General features: G+C 37.6%; 2 protein-coding genes across 5 annotated transcripts in view; one reads left to right on the plus strand and one right to left on the minus strand.

The window, feature by feature from the left end:
• The first annotated feature begins 740 nt into the window (after positions 1 to 740).
• The window catches only part of LOC144967650 (iripin-2-like), a 35882-nt gene continuing 8985 nt past the window's right edge, over positions 741 to 27637 (plus strand). Inside the window, exons 1-2 of one of the 4 annotated variants that reach the window (XM_078905168.1) lie at positions 741 to 1011; positions 26913 to 27092. In XM_078905168.1, coding sequence (XP_078761294.1) covers positions 26926 to 27092 — 167 coding nt within the window. In that variant the 5' untranslated portion in view covers positions 741 to 1011; positions 26913 to 26925. Of the gene's footprint in view, positions 1012 to 1044; positions 1330 to 10059; positions 10163 to 20727; positions 20854 to 26912; positions 27093 to 27637 lie in introns of those variants that run through there. The other 3 variants (XM_078905169.1, XM_078905171.1, XM_078905170.1) reach the window with 3 other exon arrangements.
• On the minus strand, positions 15981 to 21111 carry LOC144967651 (snRNA-activating protein complex subunit 3-like). Its single transcript, XM_078905172.1, has 2 exons — positions 17204 to 21111; positions 15981 to 17146 (listed from the first exon to the last, which is right to left on the minus strand). The coding sequence occupies exon 1, from the start codon at positions 20942 to 20944 to the stop codon at positions 19778 to 19780; it is 1167 nt and encodes a 388-aa protein (XP_078761298.1). The 5' UTR covers positions 20945 to 21111; the 3' UTR covers positions 15981 to 17146; positions 17204 to 19777.

Consider the following 27637-nt stretch of genomic DNA (forward strand, 5'->3'; position numbering starts at 1 on the left):
AATATCCCATTTTCTTCTTTTTTTTTACTGGTGCTGATATGACCTTAATGTGTTGCAAGCGCCGTAAAACCCTTTTAAAAAATCCGATTGTTTTCTTTCAGTGCCTGCTCTCCAATAAAAAGAATTGTCTCTATACTTAAATGGAAGAGGGTGAAGAAAGGGAGAATGGGGAGGGAGAGGAGGATGAGGAGGAAAATAAAAGAGGTAGAAAAATATATAAAGATGGGAAGTGAAAGAGGAGGAGAAAGATCAAGAAGGAGAAATGGAAAAGTAATTTTAAGAAAAATTAGACGGCCCTTTATTTCAACTCGCGTCCTGTCCAGTAGTGACATGCAATTATGCTTGTTACTAGTCCATAACATGCCTTAAATACTGGATTAATTATGCCTATGGCTCTTAAAACTTGTTTCAGGTTTTGTAACTCATGACTCATACATATTTTTCTTTTAAACAGTGATGATGGCACACAAACATCTTAACTTCTACTTCTAGTTACGATAATATGTTCTGTTCTATCCTTATAAAAATATCGAATGTCTAAGGTCTACAGTCTACATACGATCGTCTTGCTTCCAATAAAATATTTTCAAATGATCGTAATTTCAATAACTCAAGTCCAAGCAATAGATCGTCCCCCAAAGGCCGCCATCGTTCTTCTCAGCACTTATTACATGAGATTAGTAAATTTCATGAGTATCTAAGGATTATTATGGATTTGAAACACTTATTTGTCTGTCCTGAAAAGTTGCGTTTTTACGATACGATAGTTTTACACCCTATCCTCGACATTGGTTTAAAGTGCACACATGTGTGATCATAAACAATAATCAAACACTTAGTCTTCTAGTGATCTGCAAATACAGAATAAAAGTAGGACAAGCACAAAACTTGATCGCGTGATTAAAATTAAGTCAATTCACTCATTCATTGAGCTATAATAAAACGGACAACCTGAGCAGTGAATTGATTTGTGTTTCACACGTAGCAAGATCAATCTCTTCAACATTTTTTGTGAGTATAATTCTGTACTTCTTTCTTTTCAATTCATTTTCATTAATGTAGACTATACCAAGTGTTCTGCTGTTCTCGATAAAGACAATAACATGCCATGCATTAAAAATTTTGGCCATTGAAAACTCGTCCTTCAAAATTCCCACGTTTTCGCCAAGATGAGGGTAATTTTAATCAATTGATATTTGAAAGGCGAGTTTTCTGCCCAAAATTTTAAATAGGTACGTGATTTTTCCAGAGTAAAACAGTAAAGGTCCTGTTGTGTGGTGTTTATAGTGATTGAGTGACCACAGTGAAATTCTATCAGGATCTAGCAAGGTGAATCAACAAAATCTTCTTGAATAAATCGTCATGTTTTGGGCAATGGGCAATTGTTATATACGAGTAGTATAGTCAATTGCATACTTCAAAAATACAAACAAAATCCGATTGCTTATCGAATGGCGAAAATGAATAAAAATCTGTATCTACTCTTAAGTTTGGCCTGGAAAATTATATCGTGAATGAGAATGCAATGAGTTTGATACAAGTCATGGGAAAGCAGTTCAAAGAACATGACCATTTTGTAAAGAAAGTCTGGCGCCGCGTTTTTTGCACAGCTTGCGGCCGCAAAATTAGGAAAATTTTCCTGATTTGCAAAAAATCTGCATGTTGTGCAAATTTTGGACAAATTCTTTGATTCTTTCTTTAAAATATTTTTTGCAAAATTTGCGTTCCCGGCGGTGATGAAGAATTTTATTGTAATTGTTTTCCCAACTTTGTGCCTCCTGTATTTCCAAATCAGCATAATTTCTGTCAAAATTTGCCATTTTTTTGTCCCATAATTTTGAGTTTGAAATTTCGTAATTCCACGGGGATACTTTATTACACGGGTTGCATGTAGTTAGTTGAACTCACTGGGCCCTGAGCTTTGATATGGCTGGCCGTCAGCCCTCCCTGGGCTTTTTGGGTAATTTTCAAAAATTCATATTAAATTAACTAATTAAACTACGACTTTGTACTTTTCCATATATACATACATCTGTATTAGATCTATATATAATAAACTTTACCAAATGATGCTATCTATAATAGTTAATTTATTATGAATTTTTGAAATAGCCCACGAAACAGGGTTTTCGTAAAAGGTTTGAGACACCCTCCATGTATAACAAAATGTTGTAACTCACAAAAACCTTCTAATGTTATCAAATAGTGAAGAAAATCAATACTGAAATGATTCAGATTTAATAATAAACCATAAAAATGAAATTAAAAACAAAAATACGCCATATGTATGAATGGTGTCAATCCACCAACAGCGATAATCCGGAGCCTCGAACAAAGTTATTATCAATTGTCCATATTCATACACAGTCCATAAATTATCACTAAAAATATGAATTGTCCATTTCCACATCTTTATATATAATTGAATTAGTGTCCAAATGTTTAACTTTGAAAAATGATATAATATGATAATGAAAAAAAAAAAAGTAATTGATCCCAAATTGGTCCACTTTCGTATCCAAACTTAACACTAACATAAACAATTGTCCAATGGAAATAAGTTTTTAAAAAAATATAATTCTCTTTTTGGTGGAATTGGGCAAAACAAGGGGCCACACATAAAGCAACTTTACAGATGGAGCACCAGTAACGTGTCTCCTTGCGGGCTCTTGAATTGGGTTTTTCACCCGTGGCACGGTGACGTTTCTTTTCCTTGTCAGCACACACTTTGCATGCTCTGTATGAATTGGCCTTGGTGGCAGTGCTAGGAATATTCTCTGCAAAGTGTGTGTGAAGAGCTGACAGTCTCGTAGTGGCAGGGACAAGCGATTGAGACATTCGGGCAACAGGTGGTGCAGATGAACAATTCAGACGCTCTGCTTTGTGGCGGTGAAAATCTGTGCCCAGTTGAATCAGAAACTCACGGACTGTCACCTGTTTGCGCTGGAGCAAGGCCACTTTTTTATTGAATAAAATCCGGGCCTGGATGAAAGTTAGGGTGAGAAGATGCATGAAGAGCTTTTTTGGCCACTTCATGAACAAGCTGATCAGAACAATCAACCCCTGACATGTTGATCACGTAATCTTGGACACAGGTTGGTTTGATCCTGGTGGAAGTTCTAGTTGTGACTCCTTGAGTGGCAGTCGGGTTGTGAATTGTTGTAAGAATATTCACATTCTTTATATCAAACCAACGAACAGCACACAGTCCATCTTTTTGCCTGAAGTCAGATTGCCCTTTTTGTAGTGGCTGTGTAGCCAAGTCCTTGGGCATACCAACCTGATTATGGCGAATAGGTGTCTGTGTATAGGACGTAGCCATGACCGAGATATGGAGTCATAAGATGCATGCAGACATCTGTAGGGGAGTTGCTGAGATTCTTATCTCCACAGTAAACCTCAAATTTGCAGACCTAACCAGAAGAGCTTTCGCATAGTTCATACAGTTTAATTCCCCATTTCGAAGGCTTGTCCTTCATGTAAACACGAAAGATCAATCTGCCTCTCCAGGGACAGATTGCCTCATCTATGCACACTTCACGTTTTGGGGTGTAAAGTGAAGAAAATGTGGTATCCAATGTATTGTAGTTTGTGGAGAGGTTGATGTCCTTCTTGACCATGCAGATGTATTCTGCATTGTTGCTGAAATGTAGAAAGGCCACAATTTGAAGAAAACGATCCCTTGACATTATGGTGGCACAGAACAAAGAATCGACAAAAGGGTTCGTTGACCAGTAGTCAGCAATCGTTGGTTTGCGAGTAAATGACATGTTGACAAGGATAACCAAAAATCCATGTAGGTCTGTAAGTGATACCGGCTTCCAAAGCCGATAAATGCTAAACTCCTTGGCTGCTGCACCAACACGAGTCTTATTCTGAGCAGCATATCTATTAGTTTCTCTCTTTAGAAACTTGAGAAACTCCTTAGTGATGATAAGGCTGAAGATGGCAAATGCCGTTTCACATTCCTCTGGCAGGTGTAGATGGTCCGCAAGGTCAAAGGCTGGAACTTCCGGATAGCCATCAAGATTGTGGCTCCAGCCGTCTATTCGAAGTCGGAGGTGTCATGGTAGAAGGCTCAGGTGCATTACCATTGTCCAAGTTTCTGGTAGCAGGAGGTGCTTCGCCATCTACAAACAGAGAGAAAGAAACAAATGACAAAATGAATAGAGATATTAAATTCTGTAATCACAGACAATAACTTACCCATGCTCCTATTATTATTATCTATAACAAATGGGTCAACAAGGGATGAGAGAGAGAGAGAAATATTTTTCTGAAATAAAACTCGGGGTTAGACAACAACAGCAACAACAACAACAAAAATCTTTTTTTAAAAAACAAATAAATAAAAAAAAAGAAAGAAAGAAAAAAATAAAAAAGAAAAATTTTAAGGAAGGGACTGAACAGAGATTAGATAATTTCCTAGTCCTTTCTAATTAAATGGAAGCAATGAAGTAGAAAAGAAAATAAAATAAAATCCAAGCACAGATGCTCAATCCCAATCCCAATCGTGACCATCAGCTGATGTGTGATCCGCAGACTGGACATCGTCTGACTACAATTACGTGATAAATAAATAAATAAATAAACTGGACAATAGTTGTAAATTAAAAAGATGTGTATCCAAAAGATCTGAATCACACACACACACAAAAAAACAAATAGAAGCAAAATAGAACATTTCCTAGTTCATAAAAAAATTATTGGAGCTAGAAACTATAATGAAATGTAAATAAAAAAGAAATTCAAGCTTCAGCAAGCACCATCGTAAACATCATCAGCCTCACCCGAAGACTGGAGATAATCTGAGTCACATTACGTGCCGTTAAATACATTTTTAAAACTGAACAAGTTGATAGTAACAATGAGATGTCTAATAAATATCCCAAAGGTCTGAGTTGCCCAATATTCACTAAATATATTCACTCAAACGATGTGCGAAAAGCAAGGAGCACTCTCTCACTTTCACTCGGCACTAGGTCAGGGTTGCCAGATTATTTTTCAACAAAATGCCAGGGGAAGACTCAAAAAATGCCAAAACACTCAAAAAAATGCCAAAGTCTGTTGACTCCCACCCCCACTAAGAAAACTACTCACTTTTGATAGACAATTTATTATCATATCCTGGTGGCTTGCGTGTTTTCTTTTCTTTTTCTTTTTTTTTTTTTTTTGAATCATACTAAATTTCCTGTTGGGGTAATTATTTACCTACTGACTACTAAGTGGAGTGCTAAACCACTACACCACGGTTGGATTTTAAGAATGAAAAAGAAATGTGAAGATGTTTGTTTTTACGCGTTTAGAAATAATTAAGAAAAGGTGTCATTTGAAGTATAATATACAAGAAAAAAAAATGCCAAATGCCAAATGATTTTTCGAATGCCAAACGGTTTTAAAAAATGCCAGATTTTTGGAATCTGGCATTTAAAATGCCAAACTGGCAACCCTGCACTAGGTATCAGACGAACACAGGTAGCAGGGTTGCCAGATTAATTTCAGGCATTAAATAAATCTGCCAAATACCACAAAAATCTGCCAAACCGTACTATTTAATAGTACCCCCTTTGAAAACTCATCAGTTTTGTAAAACGAAAAATTCTCAAGGCCTATGTCATAATTATTTTTTCATTTCCCAAGTTTAAAAAAATCACTAACACATAAAAATTGCCATGGAAAACGTGGAGTAGACCTATACATTCATTCCTAGGCCTCGGAAAATAAAATCTGCCAAACTGCCAAATCGATTTTTCTCTGCCAGGCGACTTCAAATTCTGCCCCCAAAAAAAGGACATTTGGCAGAAAATCTGCCAAATTGGCAACCCTGACAGGCAGACGATTTTCTTTGTTGGAACTGTGTATTCAGTCCACCGGAAATAAAAATATTTAAAAAGGACCAATTATCGTCTATACTTATCTTAATCGATAGTGACGACTTTGATACTGAGCCTATTAAAGGCATCATCAGAAATGGACAGGCATAAAAGTTATAGCAATTCAACGGCTTAATAGTATAATTTACAGTGTTTTATTTACTCTCTGAAAATCTTAATTGAGAGTTGTTCGAAACCTGGTGCCTGAAATAGATCTCAATTCTCGAAACCGATTTATCAAACATTGACGAGATTCTTACCGTGGCTGCAAGATAGTCATTGGCCTGGCCAATTTGGCCACACAGAGAATAATGTTTCTACAATTAATTTAAAATTAACTTTTATATCTACATTTTAATTTTTCCGAGTCCTTTAGAATTTTTTTGTGATTATCAAAACCGATGAATTTTCCGAGGAGATCAGAGTTTTAGTATTGCTTGCCCAAGTAAGGTTCTATTTGGTCACTTTTCACATCGATCACTGACCTCGAGTACGGCTGTGCTTCGAGGCCGCCCCGGGCATTCTTACTTTGTCTTCTTCCAAGATCCTTTTCTTTCAAAATCATTCCTTGTCCTTTGAATTGTAGGGCTGGTCTATTGTTCATCGTCTATCATCAGGTCTTGTAAAACTATTTTTTTTTTTTTACTGGTATCCCATTTTTTTCCCTTTCTACTAGACCTAAAATGACCTCAATGTTTTATAAGCGCCATCAAACCTTTAAACACAAAGAGTCCTTAAAAGAATGTAGAGTCATCTTCCTTGCTGCTCACGCCGATATTGTCACACCAAAAGTGTCCGAATGCCCAAGCTGTAACCTCATAAATAAAGATAGGAACCAAAAGAAAAAAGAAAAATCGAGTACAAATAGCTACAAAGCAGTCCTCTCTCTCTCTCTCTCTCTCTCTCTCTCTCTCTCTCTCTCTCTCTCTCTCTCTCTCTCTCTCTCTCTCTCTCTCTCTCTCTCAATCTATCTATCTATACTCTATATTTCTAATCTCTCCCACCAACACACCCCTTCTCTCTCTGACGCTCCCTTAAACACATTCAAGACCCTATAACTATAAAAGGTTGTTCTCTCTTTTTCTTTTATCTTTTTTTTTTTTTTGTGGTTGGTTTTTGTTTTGTTTGTTCGTTTTTGTTTCGTTTTTCCCCGGATTCATATTGTTACGTACAATAAATACACAAGGCAATACATTTTAACGTCTCACTGTGTTCTAAATTAAAATAATAATCTTAAAATGAGTAAAAGTAAATCAATTTTTAAAAAATTAAAAGTTGATCAAACTTATCGAGTCACCAGGACTGGCACTTCAACGTGTTGAACTTGAAAATTAAGAATTTTTTGCCAAGGGAGTAAACAGGCGTGCTCGATGTGAAAAGTGACCAAATAGAACCTTACTTGGGCAAACAATACTAAAACTCTTATCTCCTTGGAAAACTCATCGGGTTTTGATAATCATAAAAATTCTAACGGACTAGGAAACATTAAAAATAGATATAAATGTTAATTTTAAATTACTTATTATATAAACATTATTCTCTGTTGGCCAAATTGGCCAGGCCAATGGCCACCTGGCAACCATGGTAAGAATTTGTCAATAGAGCAGTAAAGTTAGGTGCCCCAAACGTAAACAAAGGTCGAGAAGCACGTGGCAAACCACATGTTCCTGTCTTGACAGCTCACGTTCCAATGTAACTAATAGAAAAAAATAACCTTTAAAATTTGGCTGTTAGGTGGCAAAAGAAACACATATTCATAAATACTCGATCATGCATCAAATAATGTCTAGATATGGATATTTTATGGAACAAAAGGTAAAATTTTCTAAAATTTATCAAAAGTTATAGTCTATCTATTTTTAGACCAGAGCAAATTATTGCGCTGGTGTGAACAAAACGAGAATTATTCGGAGCCTGATTTTCATAATAATTTAGGGAGCGTTCACATATTACGTCATCAGCTAGGGGGGGAGGGGGGGGGTCTACCAAATGTTGACATGTGTTGACATGGGGGAGGGGGGGGGGGGTCAGACCCAAGATGATATCATCAAAACATAGGCAAATTAAGCCTATTTCAAAGTTTGTTCCTTTCAAAACAGCTGAAGATAAATTGCTATGAGGAGTATTGCCCATCTCTCAAGAAACAAGATGGGAAAGGGGTATCACTTCTCAAAAGGCGAACTTGCCCTAAATGTTCATTGTATCACTCCTCGATCACAGCAATGAAAGACCATTCACGAAAATGCGGTATACAAGAAGAACAGCAAATGGGAGAAAATGATGACGATGAAGATGAAATTGATGATACTATTTATAGTACATTGCCAGAGGTCCAAGGCAGAAACATTTTTGAATCAATTAATTTTATGTTTGGAAATTGAAACAGAAATTCATTCCACTAAAAGACTAATATGCTATAAAATAATTTGCCTCCTATACTATTTTAAATTACACTTTCTGAATTTTTTTTAATAGCACCTGCACCAAGGAGCCTAATTTAAATAATGTTTGTTAGATTTTATCTTTGCAAATTTAAATTTTATGTCCCCATTGTATCGTAAAACATAAATTATCAACAGTTTCTGAAATTAATAAAATGTCTGAATGTGTTTTATCAAACGTTGATAATCAATGTTTATGGTTTGAAAAACGAATAATAAATATTGTGAAATTAAAGTTATCTTTTAGTTTTTATTAAATTAGATGACGTCATCATCTGTTGGGGGAGGGGGGGGGGGTCGGGTCAATGATGACAAGTGATGACTTGGGGGAGGGGGGGGGGGTCTAAAAAGGGCAAATTTTGATGACGTAATATGTGAACGCTCCCTTAGCCTTATATTATTATTTCTGCAACTGTTAGATTTTATGTAAACATATTTTCAATACTGAAAGTGTATTGCCTACAACTCAAACTACAAAATTGGGAGACCTATATTGTGCGTAAATTATTCCGGTCCCTAACGGAAATCACTAGCAACTTGTTATTGTTTACGTTTGGGGCACCTAACTTTACTGCTCTATAATTGATTTATCGGTATCGAGAATTCAGATCTATTTCGGGTTCCCGATTTCGAACAACAATGATAATATTAGGCTTTTAACGAAATCGGGCCGAACGAGACGCCGAACGCCGAACCCGAACGGATATAGCCTTCTCACGTGACCATGAACGAGATCTGGATAGTGAAGACTCTCAAGCGGTATGCAGCATCGGATCTAAGGTCACGTAATAGAGGATAGCTTGGGTTGCTGTTGGCTTGTGTTAGGGGAGGGGCAAGGTCATTGTCATTCAATAATATATAATTGTGCATGTGGCGCTCTATACAGAGAGAAAATTATAAATTGATTACGGGGGAAGGTGGGGGGAGGGGGGGGGGGGTTGACCCACAAACGATCGAGGTGTTGGGCTTCGGGTAGACCATGATACGAAATCAAAGAGAAAAGGCCGCTGGTACTTGGATGGTGGAAATGGTTAAGGGGTGTGGGAGGGGGGGGGGGCGTAGTAACAATCAGCATGGGATGTATATATTAACATTAATAATATAGGCAATAGATGACCAGGGATGTGTATTGTTTGTGTATTGTTTGTATATGTTTGTGTGTGTGTTTGTGTGTGTGCGTGTGTGTGTGCGCGCGTGTGTGTGTGTGTGTGAAAGGGATTACACAAAAACACCTTTCTCTGTAGCTTCCAAATGATTACGTATACGATAAATTTGAAAACCACATTGTTTGAATCAGCTCACTAATTAATTCCGGAGCCTTGAGATGGTGACGCAACTATTACATACAAAACCTTGCAGTCGAGACGGCAGGGCTTTTGGGTTACACAACCACTATTTACCCATCGGTCAGCGGTACTCTTTGATGTATACAACACTCACCGCCTTTACGCAAAGCCGCCTGCCCATAAATCAAGAGATGATCTCCTAACTGTTCACAAGCGAACTGTCAAACGAGCAATCGATGATTGGATAAGAATCTCAAGATCTCATATAATAAGGTAAGTTTTGGAGAGGTGATATCCCCCCACCCGTCATCGGACAGAACTTTCATTGCGTTATATCATATGAGCTCCGCCTCCTCTTTCTATTCCGGAGTGACGAGATTAGACGAGAGGACGCGAGAAAAAAAATGGTCACGTGTTGGGCAAGTCGATCGGTCGGCGAGCTTCGGTGTCTAACTATAACTCCGTATTAAGCCGTCAAATTGCCATAAATGTTAAGCCTGTCCACTTCTGATGATGCTAACCTACAATAGGCTCAGTGTCAATGTCGTCATTATCGATTAAGGTAACAAGTATAGACGATAATTGGTCCTTTTATAATATTTTTATTTCCGGTGGACTGAATACACAGCTATGTTTTCAGTCCACTGGTGGACTGAAAACACAGTTCCTTCTTTGTTACATTCAAATAAAACGTGATCAGTACACGATTTTTATACACACTATCGTCAAATGGACAAGCTATGATACCGCCATTCCGTTTATTTAAGAAATTGGTTCTTAATCGTCCCGCAGTTACGGAAAATTCCGACCGAACCGGCTCGGTCATAGGGTTCAAAGTTAAGGTCACCGTTACCGAGTTGGCTCGGTGATACAACATATTTAGAAACCTGCAAAATTTTTGTAAAATTTACTTATTTTCTTCTGCAAAATTTTAAAATATTTTTTGCAAAAAACAGCGGGATCAGATTTACTACGATTTGTTATTATTGTGCTTATTCCTTCAACACCCCAATCCCAAAGGAAAAGAAAACAATTCACGGTTCGTGCGCTGCTAAGCATGAACCAATCGGAACATTTCCTGTATTTAGCCATTTTATTTTTATACAGACCATGTTCTATTTCTTGTATCACACAAACATCCCTTACCCCATTGGGTGTGATTTATTTCTATAATCTCATAGTACGAGTCCCGAGTTATTTAGTTTATATGCAGCGCATATTATAACTTTGAAAATTACGTTTGTTATCGGATAATTTGTCGAAACTGGTCTAATAAACATTTCAATCGTTCCATTTTTGACTTGATAATAATTGTTAAAATGTTCTTCTCTGTCCCTGTCACCGACCAATAACCATGAACCAACGCTCGTGTGAACTTAACAGTTACAAGACTGATAAGAAGTAATCATTTTGAATTAGCAGCTTTTTTTTTTTTTTTCAATGAATTAAATTGACAAATGGAGGGAGGTATGTATTCCGAAAGCTCCACGTGCTAAGGGAAACAACCCAAATATTTCCTCAACTAACCCTAAGAAAAAATAAAACCTAGGACATTAAACTAACAGGAAAAACAAACACCCTAGCACCTTTAGCCCCAGAAGATCCCATCTAGTCCATGGAAAGGACAATAAATGATGTAAGGGGATAGAAGGCACAGCATGACCTCCTGTCCACCACGAGGGTCTAAAGACCCCATCCAGTCCACGGATAGGACAAATGATGTAGACAAAGCGTGACCTCCTGCCCACCATGGGAGGTCAGAAGACCCAATCGAGTCCATGGACAGGACAAAGCTGGAGGGAATAGAAGACAGCAAGTGACCTTCTGCCCATCATAGAAGGTCAGAAGACCCCATCCAGTCCATGGATATGACAAATATTTTGGAGGACAGAAGACGCAGCAAGTGACCTCCTGCCCACCATGGGCGGTCATGAGACCCAATCCAGTCCACGAAAAGGGCAAGTGGCATTGGGAGATACAAGAGATAACACAAGGCTGTGGACTAAGGAGAGCCCATTATTGGCCGGGGAGTCTGAAGTCTCCCCCCACCCCCTTCTTAGGGGAATCGTCTCAGGACAAGAACAAGGAAATTACAGTGGTATCCTGATAAAGCCAACAACACCGGACCAGAGAGATTGGCTGACTTAACTCACTCAATCCTAGAGATTTTTGTGACTTTTCAAAATATGAAAAAAAAATGTATTAAAAACGAGCATGTTATAGATATTTTTCTTCAACTACGTACCATTAACATGCAAAAACTAAAGTAAGACAAAGGGGAATGGTACAAATAGAGAATAGGCGTAGATTCCAAGAACATATTATCATTGTGCATAGTTTGAGATCACCTAAAAGTCTCATCCATACACAAGCACAAGATCTCACTACTAAAAGAAATGCACTCAAATGCTTACAGTATAGATTCAAAACAAGAAATATAATAATACACAACTGATAGATGATGTACAAGGAAAAAAAATATCGCCCAAAACAATAACTATACATTTGACTGTTTCCCTCCCAGCCAAGGACTCCGAACAGAGCCAGGTCAAAACCAAGTAATCTCATTCCAAAACAAAGACATGGCAAATTGGAAAACAGCTATAGAGGGACAGAAGACACAGCAAGCGCCTCCCTGCCCACGATGGGAGGCCAGGAACCCCATCCAGTTTTGGATTATACATATATATATATATATATATATATATATATATATATATATATATATATATATATATATATATATATATATATATATATATATATATACAATATTGATAGAAATGCTCAGTTTGTCATTATCAATTTATGTATATATATATAGTGCCTAATATAGCACTTGCCAGATTCTAGCACATCGAATTCGAATTCTAACACGCTCTGCATTGTAATACAACACGCTGGAGCTGGGCGATCCAATGTATTGGTTACCTTCCATGAATATTGGAGTTCAGCATACTCAGATTCTAGCACACTTTTTGGCTTCTCCAAAGAGTGTGCTAGAATCCAGTGAGTTAATGGGGACCTGCCTACTGTTACGAACAATTCGTAATATTACGAAATTTTGCCTCCAATTTCAGAATTTCATGAGAATCCCTAAGTCATGAAAACTTATTGAAAATGAAAGTTGATACCAGGCTACATAATTTTAATTTTAAGGATTTTAAAGTATTATTTAATCCTTCTGATGGGAAATTGTTGTTCTATATAGTTAATTATAGCGACTACCACCGTTTTTATCTCCTAAAAACTACGAATCTCTAAAGGTTCAAGAAGGCAAGTCTGGTTAATGTATCCACAAAAGTGCCCATTGGTGCTGAACAAGAACAAAACATCATCATAACATTTTGTACAACTTTACAACGATTCAAAAAATAAAATTAATATAAAAGCAATTGACGACAGGAAGATGGAGATTAGGGGAGTGGCAACCAGTTTAATAAAAAACTTAAAACGTTTCCTTCAAAATGAACATTACCATTTCCTCGTGGAGAGAGAGTTCATTAATTAACAAGTTTTTATTAAAAAATTTGAAGAAAAAAATGTAAATGAAAAGCAAGAATTACACATTTAGGTAATATCAGCGCCAGTAAAAAGGAAGAATATAGTAAAAAAGTTCTAGAATTACAATTAAAGCACCCAAGAAAAAGTAAGACAAAGGGGAATCGGTTCAAATAGGGAACAGATGTAGATTCCAAGATCATACCAAGTGTGAGATCACCTAAAAGTCTCATTTTAACACAAACACAGTGAGAGGAGCACACTCAAATGTTTACAAATCATTATATATGTAAAACAAAACATAATACAGTAAAATTACTTTAAACCGAAAGAAGCTAAACCGAAAAATACCTTAAACCGCAAAGAATTTAATAAATTGTACTAGTTTCTTCATTATCTTTGTACGATGAACCGAAATACTTCTAAGCAGGACTTTCTTTAAACCGAAACAACTTGAGAGCACCTTCCCTTTTTCTCTCTCTATTTTTCTTCAAAAATTCGGGAAGGAGGCCACACGTAATAATGCCCGGCGATATTAAACAAAGAGCGTAAGTATAAGATGAGGGTGATGGGTGGTGGGGGGTGGGGGTTAGGCAAACACTTCAATCACTGCCTAGGGCTTCATATACCTACTCTATAGATGTCACTGATCACTGCACTTGGGCTTGGCCAACACCACAATCGCACAGACTGGAAAAGGAAGACAGCGGGTGACTGGCAGGCGAAAAATGAGGAAAGAGGGGGAGTTGGGGTGTAGAATCACGCAAGCGAGATATTCTCGCTCGTGTGTTGATGCTTTGGAACTGACTGGATTTTCAACACGACAATTGACATGCCATTTCATTTCCACTTTGTTTAAATGTGTGTGTGTGTGTGTGTGTGTGTGTGAGGGGGTCGATGTAATTAGGCCTTTGAACCTAATGGCTTTTCAACAAAAGAGAGATGTGTAGTAGACAGCTTAGCACTTACACGCCTTTTCACTTTTCATTTCTACTTCACTTCACCTCTGAGTAGCTGCGCAACATTCATTATCAATTATCGCACAAGAACTTTCGATCTATTTTAGCTTTGCATTTTACTAAAAGATGTCTAAAAGAAAGCACTGTGCTTACACGTTGGAGTTTAAAATCAAAATACTATGTGAAGTCGATGAAAAAAAAGTTGATCAAGACGGAGATATAATGTAAAATACACGGCATCCCGAACTCAACTCTTTCAACAATTTTGATTTGAAAACGAAAACCCCCAAAAATATTTTTAAAACACACCCAAAGAAAAAAATAAAAATTTAAAAAATTAAAAATGTTAATGGTTACGAAGACGGCATTTATTCAACAACTCCATTTAACGGGAAACCCATGATGCGATTAAATGAGCAAATTCCTTAAATAGTTACTACCCTTGAAAAACATTGCAAAACGGGAACTTGCTTTAAACCGAAATGGTTTAGAAGGTCCCCAAAATTTCGGTTTAAAGTAATTCTACTGTATAGTGCATAACAGACAGATGATTTACAAGACAAATAAAAAAAATCATCTCCCAAAACTAACTATATAGTTTACAGTTTCCCTCCCGGCCAGGGTATCCAACCAGGGTCAGGATAAAACCAAGTAATCTCATTCCAAGAGAAAGACAGAAGCGGGTTCGAAAACAGATATAGGAGGATAGAAGATACAGTAAGTGCCCCCCTGCCCATATGGGAGGTCAGAAAACCCTACCCAGAGATGATGAATTGATTATAATGACAAAAGTGATGAATTGTTTCATTGGGAATTCTTATTACAGGTGAAATCCACCCAAATAAAATATACAGTAGAATTACTTTAAACCGAAATTTTGGGGACCTTCTAAACCATTTCGGTTTAAAGACATTTTGGTTTAAAGCAAGTTCCCGTTTTGCGATGTTTTTCAAGGGTAGTAACGATTTAAGAAATTTGCTCATTTAATCGCATCATGAGTTTCCCGTTAAATGTAGTGGTTGAATAAATGCCGTCTTCGTAACCATTTTAAAAATCATAATTTTTTTTTTTTTTTATGTTAGTATTATTTTTTTGGGGGGTGTGTTTTTAAAATATTTTTGGGAGTTTTCGTTTTCAATTCAAAATTGTTGAAAGAGTTGAGGTCGGGATGCCGTGTTTTTTACATATCTCCGTCTTAATCATTTTTTTCATCGACTTCACATAGTATTTTGATTTCAACTCCAACATGTAAGCACAATGCTTTCTTTTAGACATCTTTTAGTAAAATGTAAAGCTAAAATAAGATCGAAAGTTCTTGTGCGATAATTGATAATGAATGATGCGCAGCTACTCAGAGGTGAAATGAAATGGAAATGAAAAGGCGTGTCAATGCTAAGCTGTCTACTACACACCTCTCTTTTGTTGAAAAGCCATTAGGTTCAAAGGCCTAATTACATAGAACCCCCCCCCCCCCCCCTCTCACACACATTCAATCAAAGTGGAAATGAAATGGCATGTCAATGGTAAGTTGTCTCCCCCCCCCCCCCCCTTATTGTCGTGTTGAAAATCCAGTCAGTTCCAAAGCATCAACACACATCTACACCCCAACTCCCCCCTCTTCCTCATTTTTCGCCTGCCAGTCACCCGTTGTCTTCCTTTTCCAGTCTGCGATCGTGGTGCTGGCCAAACCCAAGTGCAGTGATTGAAGTGTTTGCCTAACCCCCACCCCTCACCCTCATCTTATACTTACGCTCTTTGTTTTAATATCGCCGGGCATTATTATGTGGGGCCACCTTCCCGAATTTTTTAAGAAGAATAGAGAGAGAGAGAAAGGGAAGGTGCTCTCAAGTTGTTTCGGTTTAAAGAAAGTCCTTCTTAGAAGTATTTCGGTTCATCGTAAGAATTAGTACAAAGATAATGAAGAAACTAGTACAATTTATTAAATTCTTTGCGGTTTAAGGTATTTTTCGGTTTAGCTTCTTTCGGTTTAAAGTAATTTTACTGTAAATACACTTCCATCCCGTTGAATATAATTTTATTGTTATATGGAAATATATTGTGAATATTCTAACAAGGCCTTCAGTGATAATGATGGCAATTAGTCAAAAGGAGAAAATGTACAGGCCCATCTGTAAAACCCGTGGGTCAAAATAGCAGGTTGTAATATCAAGTAATCTGTAATTATTACCATAGTACAAAATCCAATATATGTGCTCAAAGCATTTTACAAGGGGTCCTAGGCCAACAGTACAATTTAACATGGAGGACGAGACATAACGCCTGTCAGGCGATTATTACATTTTTTTATAAACACAGACAACCCCGCTACCTGTATTCAATTTACTCTGAGTTGTGTTTGGCAAGAATATTTGAGTAAAGAGTCTTTACCCAGAACTCAGCTTGCACACACACACACAACACATATCTACACCCAGCAGGACTCACGGGTCCAAAGGTAGGCATCATACCACAAGATCAATGAAAGCTGCACAAAATAACACGTAAAAGTAAAATTTCCACCTAAACACAGTTACTGCATCTCTCTGTCACAAGAAATACGTTCAAATGCTCACAAAATACTTATTCTCTGCAGAATTCATCATTTTCTTTGCAAAATTTTGAAATTTTTTTTTGCAAAAAACCACGGGGTCAGTACTACCCCTGATGCCAAAGGGCTTACAAATTATGTTTTATTTCTTCAAATTCAATGTGTTACATTTTCACTGTTTGGATCATCATTAGTGCTCAAACACTATTTTACCTCTGTAGTTTATCTGGATTTGGGACTAGCATGAGTACTGCTTTATTATTATTATTATTATTAGCCATAAAGACAGAGTAAGGCACCACATTGGTCGTAAATAAAAAAAAACTTGAATTTTTGTAACAAGAGTCGATTTTAATTGTTAAACAGGGTTTATACTAAAACGTATGCTGCTATATATCTGGCCCCGCGGTTTCTTGCACAACTGGCGGCCGCAAAATTTCGGAAAATTTTCTGATTTGCATTGCAAACGCAAAATCTGCACGTTTTCCAAATTTTTGACAAATTCTTTGATTCTTTTTTTTTTTAATTCAGATATGACCTTTTATTTAAGTTAAATAAAAGGTCATATCCGAATTTTTTACTTCTTTATTATAACAATTTCATTGACAACAATTTTCGTTTTGTAATTTTGTTTACCCAACTTTGTGCCTATTTCCAAATTAGCATAATTTCTGGCAGAATTTGCCATTCTTTGTCCCATAATTTTGAGTTTGAAATTTAGTAATTCCTCGGGGATATTTTATTACATGGGTAATTTCTGCAAAATTAACTTATTTTCTTCTGCAAAATTCATGATTTTCTTTGCAAAATTTTGAAATCTTTTTTGAAAAAAACCGCGAGATCAGATATATTGAGGTTTTTGTTACTAACAATATGATATAGAAAAAAATTGGGATAGGAGTGTTATGTCGCTATTCAGTGTGTCATTATCTACAGTTTGCACTGGATTTCTAAAAAAGGAAAGGCAAATTTTGAAGTAAATGGCTTCTTCAGCATCATACCATTTTGAGGTGATGGATAACAAGGGCTAAGGCAAAACCGACATAAAACAAATGGGTTGTAGAGCGATAATCTCTCATGACTCGCTTCACGAACAATAACAATGGGGCCAGTATCGATCCTGGGTGCAGTAGAGATGTTTTCTGACACCCCTGTCCACCCTCACCCGGAAATAACTTGGTGGCTGGATCTGTTGATCTGGTGGAAAGTATTTTGCTTTAAACTGGTGCCCTATCCAAAGGGAAACAAGAAATTGCTATTGTCCATTAAATGGTAGGGAAAATTTTTCCTTCAGAGCAATTAGGCCTAAGGAGCAGAGTTTATCCTTGTTTATAGAGCTTGAAACAGACAATAGCAATTGCTTGCTTCCCTTTGAAAAGGACGCAAATCTATCGCAAAGTACCTTCTGCTACAGATCCAACTACCCAATCCAATCACTGCTGGATGAACAAGGGGGAATCGTGAAAAAATCTTCACCTCACCTGGGATCTATCTCCATCCCTCTACATGTGAAGTAAGTATTCTACCTAGTGCTAAAGAAACCCGATGATAAATTTCAGATGACCTGACCACTAAGGTCAATCAAGAGTGATCAATAAAACATCATTATTATATTATATTACTACTTTTGGGAACCTGGTACTAGAAATGGTGGTATAACTTATAACAAGTAACGCACACTCAAAGGCATATGCAGAACTGCCTAATTGACATTCCCAAGGGAAATATAGAAAAAAAATAGCTTTAAATGGCTTTAGAAATAAACAATTTGATGATTCAAAACAGTTCACAGCCGTGAATATAGTTTCTTTGGTATTAAAATTAAACTTTCTTTCTCCACTAGATTTATTCAGTCAAAGAGGCGAATGCAGTTCTGTAGTTGGAACAAAAAATTTGTATTTCTACTAATTTTTTGTAGTACTAGGCAGATCTGCATATTATGTCAAATATGTTGGATAAACCAGACACTGGAAATTGAATAAATAGCCACAGACATGACACTTGGAGTTACTTTCTCTTTGTTGTTATAGTTGAGAATATCGTGGCAGAAATGAGGATGTTGAGATGGTCACTTGGCTGGACAAGAAAAGATAATAAAATGAGAAATGAACGGATTCGAAGGTTGACTGAAGTGGAGAATGTACCGATAAAGATCAGAGAAGATAGAAAGAGATGAATGGACATGTTAAGAGACGAGAGAAGGAGTACGTGGGAAAGAAAGTGTTAGACATACAATTAGCGGGAAAGAGCAAGAACTGGGCCTGGAGGAGAATGATGCTATGAACCGAGATGCATGGGGATGTGGCATTCATTTGGCAACTCTGCAAAATGCAGGATAAGCTGAAATCAGAACACTGGATTGATAAAGTGGTTCAAATTTATGTATCATTAATTAATATTTAACGCATTCAATGCTTGTAGATAAATTGGAATTATTGTGAAAATTCACTGTAGCCAGAAGAACATTATCATATGAGGAAGTAACAACAAAGAGAAAATGAAACGGTTATTGAGTGAACTCTGCATCAAGGGTGAAGACCATTTTTAAAGAAATGGGTCACAGTCATAGCTAAATATAGTATAGTGTCCTTTAGTATTTCGGAGTGTCTACGTACACGGTAACTTTAGGCAGTTTAGTGAGCAGCAGCAGTGGGAGTTAAATTGTGATGCAACTCGCTCATAAGAAAGTTATGACTGGAAATTGCCATTCGCTTTTACTAAGTTTTAGGGGGCTTCAATTAAAGATGCATAACTTCGTTATAAAGAGGAATATCGCAGATTCAGATATCATGGTATCATTATTTTCGTTACCAACCGGGCACCTTGCCTCTGGATTTACGTACACAGGAACAGTAACATACATGGTAACCTTGAATCTCGCCTTTAGTAGGTTACATTGCATTGTTTGATTTTTTAATAACACACACCCACACCCACACGAGCGAGGTCCATCCATTGCTTGTATTGTAGCGGCAAACCAGTTACCGGAGTTACTGTGTACGTAGATCCTGAGGCTAGGTGCCCGGTTACCGTGTACGTAGACACTGCCTTAGTATTTTTTCTCACGATAACCACAATTTTTAAAACTTTGAAGTTGGCAGATGGCTCAAGACATAGTTCAGTAGGTAGTGATCACTGTACGAAATTACTGATGGATTTTTCGTTCTAGTTACACACAATGTTCAGCATAGTGATGAGCTTTGAAATTCGACGTTTTCCTGCCATCCTTGGTGTAAAGAAAAGTCTTGAAACAAATATAACACAAAAAGCACGGATCTGTCGGAATAAGGGGACTGTCAAAGACGACCCACTGGGCAGAGATTTTACTACAACCCTGACACCGACGTCTTTGTCTTAGCCTCTCGGAAATGCTCTGAGGAAAAAGTTTCACATCCTGCCCATCCTCGGCTGTGAAAAGTCTCATGTCCTGAAAGAGAATAGAGTGTTCACAATTTCCTTGATGTGTAAATAAATAATAACAGCCGAGTTTGATTTGTAGGTCTAAAAACTTTGTTGTTGCCATATCTGCTACTGACATCTTTTTATCTGGCCAATTGGATTTGGACCATTCTAAAATTGGCTTGGAGTAGTCTTTGTTGTCAGGAAACCTTAAGTCATTGTAAAAAACATTTTCTATGTAGAAAAATCCTGATTTATAAATTTGCTTTGCCTTAAGGAGTGTCTCGGTTTCAATATCCGGCATATTGCTATAATCCCCAGCAATTACTTCATCCAAGGGGCATCTAATGGCATCTTTCAAATCTGCCAATGTTTGGGTCCCCAACACCATGAAAGTTTCACTTGATCGAATCTTTGGATTACTTGACTTTGAAAGAAGACACTTCGAAACCTGAACTGAAAGCAAAACATTTGGAATTGGGACCCTTTGCCCCCATGGAACTGATAGGCGGCGAGATTCTTCCAATGGTCTGACAAATGTAAATTCATCTACGCGACTGTATTTCATGTGGCTATGAGCTGCCTGTCTACAACATTGATTCGAAGCACGCAAAGCTCTCTGTTCCATTTGGTGCCTCACACATTCTAAACGGACATTTGGTCGAGTGTACATTTCCAGTAATTCCTTTCTAGTTTTTGGTTCATCACCGCACATGAGATTTTCAGGGGCACAAACTTCTGCCAATTCCTTCACTGTTTCATCATTCACATCCATTTTATGTGCAATCCTATTCAATTTAGAATCATCATTTGGAATTGATTTAATCCGGACAGCTTGCAGTGCCGGTAAGTTCCACGATTGAAGAAACTCGCGAACAGAAACAAGATCACTCTGAGGGGTCTTACGACCAGTTTTTTTGGCCTCTATTATATTCATGATTTAATTTTAAAGTCAAAGTATTAAAAGACTCAGACTTTTGTCTCGCTTACCAAAAATATAATATGGTTAACTGCAATGTGTTATAATGTAAGCATGTCGTTCAAATTGACAAAGTTATTAGAACAAAACCACGTTCCGTTTATAGTTGGCTGTTTACGTCTTGGGGAAATATTTAATATTTACAACAGGGTTGCCAGATTAATTTCAGGCATTCTGCCAACTGGATAAAAAAATCTGCCAAATACCACAAAAATCTGCCAAACCGTACTATTTATCTGTGAAAACTCATCAGTTTTGTTAAACAAAAAATTCTCAAGGCCGATGTCATACATTTTTTTTTTCATTTCTCAAGTTTAAAAAAATCACTCATACATAAAAATTGCCATGGAAAACGTGGAGTAGACCTATACATTCATCACTAGGCCTCGGAAAATAAAATCTGCCAAATATCTGCCGAACTGCCAAACAGATTTTTCTCTGCCAGACGACTTCAAATTCTGCCAAAAAAGAAAGGACATTTGGCAGAAAATCTGCCAACTTGGCAACTCTCATTTACAAATAAATAGGCTACAGGCCAGTGTTGCCAGGTGCAAAAATCCCGCCAACTTTATGCCAGAACTCCGCCAAAATCCGCCAACTTTATCCTACTTTACCTGCGACATTTCACCAAAATCCACCAAAAAAATCCGCCATTTGATTTAAAACAATTATAATCAACATTAGTGTATTGTCTCAGAATAAATATTATGTTATTAAATTATCCTCAACTATTTACAACGTTTTCCTTTTTAAAGACATGGAGATTCGGAGTTTCGATTTTGATTGAGCGGGAGTTAGACGGTTGTGTAATATAGATCTAGACACTAAATTCGTGCTCCCATGAGTCGCCTAGGGAGGGGGGGGGGGGGGGGGGGGGGGGGGGGAGAAGAAATTATTAGACTTGATTGCTATACATTTACTTTTTAAATCCGCCAATCGCCAGGCCATTTTTCCCCCCACCACGCTATGATAAGCGGCTTCCTAAAAAAAAATTCGCAACCTGGCAACACTGCTACAGGCCGCGATTGGAAAAGGAGAGTTAGTTCGAGAATCAATCTTTTAAAAAAATAATCTTTTTATTGAAGTCTTAACTTCTACGAATTTATACGAATAATATTCTCATAAAAATTATTTTCCACCACCACCACCACCACCACCATCATCATCATCATCATCATCATCATCATCATCATCATCATCATCATCATCATCATCATCATCATCATCGTCATCATCGTCGTCGTCGTCGTCGTCGTCGTTCTCATCATCACCATCGTCATCATCATCACCGTCAAAACAGTAAAATTAAAAATGTGCTCAAAGCGTTTTTATGGGGTCCCAAGCCACTGTCTGTAAGTATGGAAGTCACTTGTGTCTTCTTTCACCTACCGGAGTCTTTAGCTGAGAGCATGGCCTACTTGAGAGTCACTATAGATAGTATGCGCTTGTCTAAGAAGCTCATAACATTGCCATCCGGAAGTATAACGGACCAACACACAAAACTGTGTGTATCCATGAACGTTTATAGTGGGTTAAAACAGTTCAGTGAGCATTACTCATGAACGCGGATGGCAAAAAACAATAACAAAGACCTGAGTGACGTCATCTTCGAACTATCTATAGTTACGGGCTAGTTACGTCATGGCTGAGAACAAACAGTCAAATGTAGGCATGTTATAATTATAGTTTATGTCCTTTAATACGTTTGATCTGAATAAAGCGGGTCATACAGATTGTCGGAGGCCACCGTCATACGATTATACTAATCTTAAATTTATTTATTTATTTATTTATTCATTCATTTATTTATTTATTTATTTATTTATTTATTTATTTATTTGGTTGGTTGGTTGGTTGTTTTCATATTATTATAATATATCTTTATTGTCCCCAAAAAAGTGGCAATTTATCATTTGGTTACACATTTATAACAATACAATATTGACATAGACACACTCACACAAGATGCACACTAGTAACATAGTAGTTATCGTAAAAAAAAAAAAAAAAAAATTTTAAAAAATGATATTATCGATCTTAGCATTAAACATATTTACAGAGGGGCAGCGTGGCTCAAGTTTATGATTTTAGCTTCGTACCATAGCCCTACTATACGCCATGCTTCGTACCCAATAGGTATAGGATTCGACTACCCGCCGTGCTATGTGGCCTTGAGCAAGTCACCTAGGCCTAGATCACTTTGCGGCGCTGCACTACGGCTGACATCTGGATTATTCCCTTCTTCCATTGGGGATGGATAATAAAAATAATAAAATAATAATAATGCGTAAGTTCTATAGAGCACCTTTCCACCAAAAGTGCTCGGAAGCGCTTAGACATATATGCACATACGATTGTATAATATTATTATATCATTCAATAAAATTACTCACTGAAAAACGAAAGGAAGTACCTACCTACTCTGTCTTCAAAGAGGGTTTATAGGAGGACAGAGAATTACGGTGTCTGATGTATGTTGAAAGAGCGTTCCACATAAAGGGAATTTTAATATATAATTTTAAAATTTCAATAAAGATGAATAATGATCATAACAAAAATTAAGTTCTAATTCCGTTAGACTTCTATAACTCAGCCACAATGCAGTGCCGCAAAGTTAACAATAGTGGGTTAAGTTTCTTAATTGCTGGCCGGCTGGCTTCGTGGTGGTTGTGTGTTGGATCCGCGGTCTCCAGTAGTCGGTGAGAGAGGGCTCTAGTAATGAAGGACCTGAGTTTGATACGAATTTTTTTGGGTTCGTGGATAGCTCATGCGGTAGAGTCACGCTCTCACCTACCAGGCAGAGTTGTCGTACCAATAAGGTCGCGGGTTCAAACCCCATCACCGCCGCGTAAGATTTTTATTCTCTATTGTCTTCTGGCACTTTTCTACTCACTTCATCTCTTGTTGTTACCAACATAGGTGCCTGCTCCACTCACTTTTCTGAATTAAAAACAAACAGTTTCCACTCCTCTCTATCTTGAGCTAACTTGTTTTTTAAAATCTCGTTCCAAGTCTTAACACTTCTCTTCATATACAGTCCTTTTGGCTTTGTCTGTTGCCCTTCATAAATTCTGTCACTGCGGAAACTTAGATAAGGAAAATTCCTTTTGAAAATCCAAAGTAGACGTCTAAAGCAACACTAAACATAATGTGGGACGAGAGGTGACGCCTGTTAGGCGATATTACATTTTTTTTTCGAAGAGACATAACGCTGTTATTGGCCAGGTACTCGTTTTACACATGCGTACAGTGAGGGAATGGGAGTTAAGAACCTTTTGCAAGGATTCAACTATACGCCGCTATCGGGATTCGAACCCTAGACCTTCCGGTTCGTAGGCGAGTATCATACACCACAAGATCACATTGTCGGGAAGGAGGTGTTACCATGTCTAAGAATATCCAACGATGGCAGAAGGCCCTTCCTATCATGTTTGGAATATCTAAGAATAGAAAATAGTAAATTTGATTAGAATTTATCACCGTAAACTATAATTAATTTGCGCACAACTAAGTCGGTCAGATATTTCTTTTAAAAATCCGAATACTTCTGGGGGCAGCGTGACTCAGCGGTACATACGGTCTTTGCTTCGTACCCGAAAGGTACCGAGTTCTAATCGTGCGGCTATGTGGTCTGGTGGTATGACACTCGCTTTCGGATCGGAAGGCCCTGGGTTCGAACCTTGCGCTCGGTGCATAGTTGAGTCCTTGGAAAAGGCTCTTTACTCACATTCTCTCACCGTACCCAGGTGTAAATTGAGTACATGGCCGTAAACAGCGTTGTCTTTGTCAGAAAAATTGTAGTATCGCCTAACAACATACGTCAAGTCCCGCCCTACATGTTAAATGTTGCTGTTGACCAGGGACCCCTTGTAAAGCGCTTTGAGCACATTTAGTGGATATTGCGCTATGTAAAAGCTCAATTTAAAAAAAAATCCATACTCAGCTGCGCTGTGTGGCCTTGAGCAAGTCACCTCGCTCTAGATCAACATGCGGTGCTGCGCTGCGGCTGACATCTGCTGCTGGGATATTCCAGTCTTCCCTTGGAATAGACGCTAAAGATAATTAATTTTCTCTATGGGGTGAATGAAGGGAATTTTGGTGGGTTTTTTTTTTTTATTATTAGTTTTAGTTTTTAATAGAAACAAAGGGGAAGTAGGTGTTATAATAAAATGATGTCTAATTTTAATTTTATTTGTCTCTAATCTCTCCACCCTACTACTCAACGTGCCCTTATTTGCAGTTCGAATAAACCGATTCAGTAGGGGCCCATTATTATAATTGAAATCTTTTTTTTTAAATGACGCAAAATATTCTCCTTTTCAACAATGTTAAGCTAGGCCCATAATAGCGGTTGGATGTCAGACCTGTAAGATTAGTACACGCCACTACTGACCCATGTATTTTTTCTTATCTTTCAGGCCAATGTAGCGAGTTACTTTAGAGTGGCTTGCAAATATTATTATTAATATCTTTATGTACACGGATGTAGCTTTAGAAACATCAAAAATGTTTATTGTTTATTTGTAATCATTTTCGTGTGCTCCTAAGCGTGTCAAATTTGAGATAACAGCTGATTATTTCACAATCTATCACAAAAGGACCACAATATAAATTAACGGAATATCTTGGTTAAATGGAAACATAAGACTATCCACTGAGCCGAAGCTCAATGTCAACAGGTGTCAGCCATGTTGTCCGGACCCCCCAAGGAGATAGTCTGAGCCCGATTCTGTTCACAATATACTTAGAACACGCTCTGAAAGAAGTTCGAAAAGTCATTCCAAAACCAACGACTCATATTGAGAATGCAATCCCTAGAGAAATTGCCTATGCAGATGATGTCGATTTTATTGGATCAACACCAGCAAATATAGACATCATACAAAATACCCTCATGAAATATAACCTCCAAGTCAATGCCAATAAAACCGAATTTACAACAATATCGAGGAACAAAGAGGAATGGAAAAGAACAAAGAAAGTCGGCTCACTAATTGGAGACACCGAGGATGTACAAAGAAGAAAACAGCTATCAAACGCCGCACTCAGTAAACTCACCAATGTATGGATTAGAGGTGACAAAATAAAGAGAAAAACCAAACTGAAACTGTACCGTGCTCTTGTAAAACCGGTACTTCTGTATAACTGCGGCACTTGGGGCGTTGACAAAATCCAAAGAAGAACATCTGGATGCCTTCCATCGCACACAGCTAAGAAGGGTACTGGACATCAAATACCCAAAAAAGATCTCAAATGAATCACTCTATAAGATCACAAAAGAAAGACCAATCTCCCTTGACATTTACAACAACGATGGCAACTTTTCGGTCACATACTACGCAGGGACAAAAACATACCAGCTAACCAAGCCATGTCGGGATACTTCCAAAAACACGGGAACCTTTTCAGAGGAAGACCGATCACAACACTCCCTGTGATCCTAAACAAAAACCTCACAACACTTGGACAAAGCATTAGTCTCATAACGGCAGGAGACCTTGAAAATCTGAGAACCCTAGCAAAGGACCGGCAATATTGGAGACACCTCACACAGGAAATACTGGAAACAGCCAAGGCGACCCGATCTTTCGGTCGAGACGCGAAAGGCATCTAAGTCAAGTAAGTCAAGTCTTGGTTAAATCATTCTGGTGTTTATCTGTGAGCAGAAGTCAAACGAACGGAGTCCTGGAAACTGTGAAATTGAATTTTTATTTTAACTTGAGCTTTAAGCTTGAGCAGTTATATAGCGAACAATGCTTTGACCTTGAACTTTACGATAGATGAGCGTCCTATCCTAAGGATAACAAGCAATTGCTATTGTCCGTTTCAGGCTATAAAAACCGAGATAACTCAAATTGCTTTGAAGGACTACTATATTTATTTTTTTTTTAAATGTTATATTTCATATTGCATTTTATATTTTCAGTGATCACAAGAAGATGAAGAATCACATGGCATCTGCGTCAGTCATTCTGTTTTTCCTCCACGGATCAACTGTTTTTGCTTCAGATGGAAGAAAGCTCGCAACTGCCATCAACGATTTCTCCCAACGCTTGGATGGAAAAATTCGTAAAGAGGGCGAGAGTGTTGTCTATTCGCCTTACAGGTAATCAGTGTTTTATTTCTTTTCATAACTAGAACGAGTGCGTTTTGGCCTGTATTTCTGATAAAGAACTGAACAAGTGTTTATGAAAGGTGCCAGACAAAGCAAGAAAGACAAATACAAGAAAAAAAAAAACATCCCAAAAATCAGTCGACTTCGACTGCGAATCGAACCTCAGGCCTTCTGATTACGGTCATTACAATAGTTCATTACATTAGTAGTAGTGCAATGGTAGCACGTCTGACCGGTAATCAGATGGTCTGAGGTTCGATCCCCAGTCGAGGTCGACTGATTCTTTGGGATGTTTGTTTTGTTTTTGTTTATTTTGTGTTTTTTTTTTTTTGTATTTTTCTTTTTTTTTGCTTGTCTGGACCTTTCATGCACACTTGTTCAGTGCTTTATCTTACACTGGTGCCTGCTCCGTAATTTCTTATTTTGACTAAAGCAAGTTGGGATGATGGGGAGAGAAGGCTCTAGTTAGACCAAGCTTTAAAATGACTTTAGGAGGGGGGGGGGTGGGGGGTGTCGTGAATAGCAGGTCAGGCAGA

This window comes from Berghia stephanieae, chromosome 3 (genome assembly GCF_034508935.2).
Source record: "Berghia stephanieae isolate SIO BIC M18660-M18661 chromosome 3, UCSD_Bste_1.3, whole genome shotgun sequence".
In the NCBI taxonomy this organism is placed as follows: Eukaryota; Metazoa; Mollusca; class Gastropoda; order Nudibranchia; family Aeolidiidae; genus Berghia; species Berghia stephanieae.

Excerpts from the sequence above, each read along its gene's own strand:
- LOC144967651 (XM_078905172.1), bottom strand. The coding sequence starts at position 20,944 with ATGAATATAATAGAGGCCAAAAAAACTGGTCGTAAGACCCCTCAGAGT.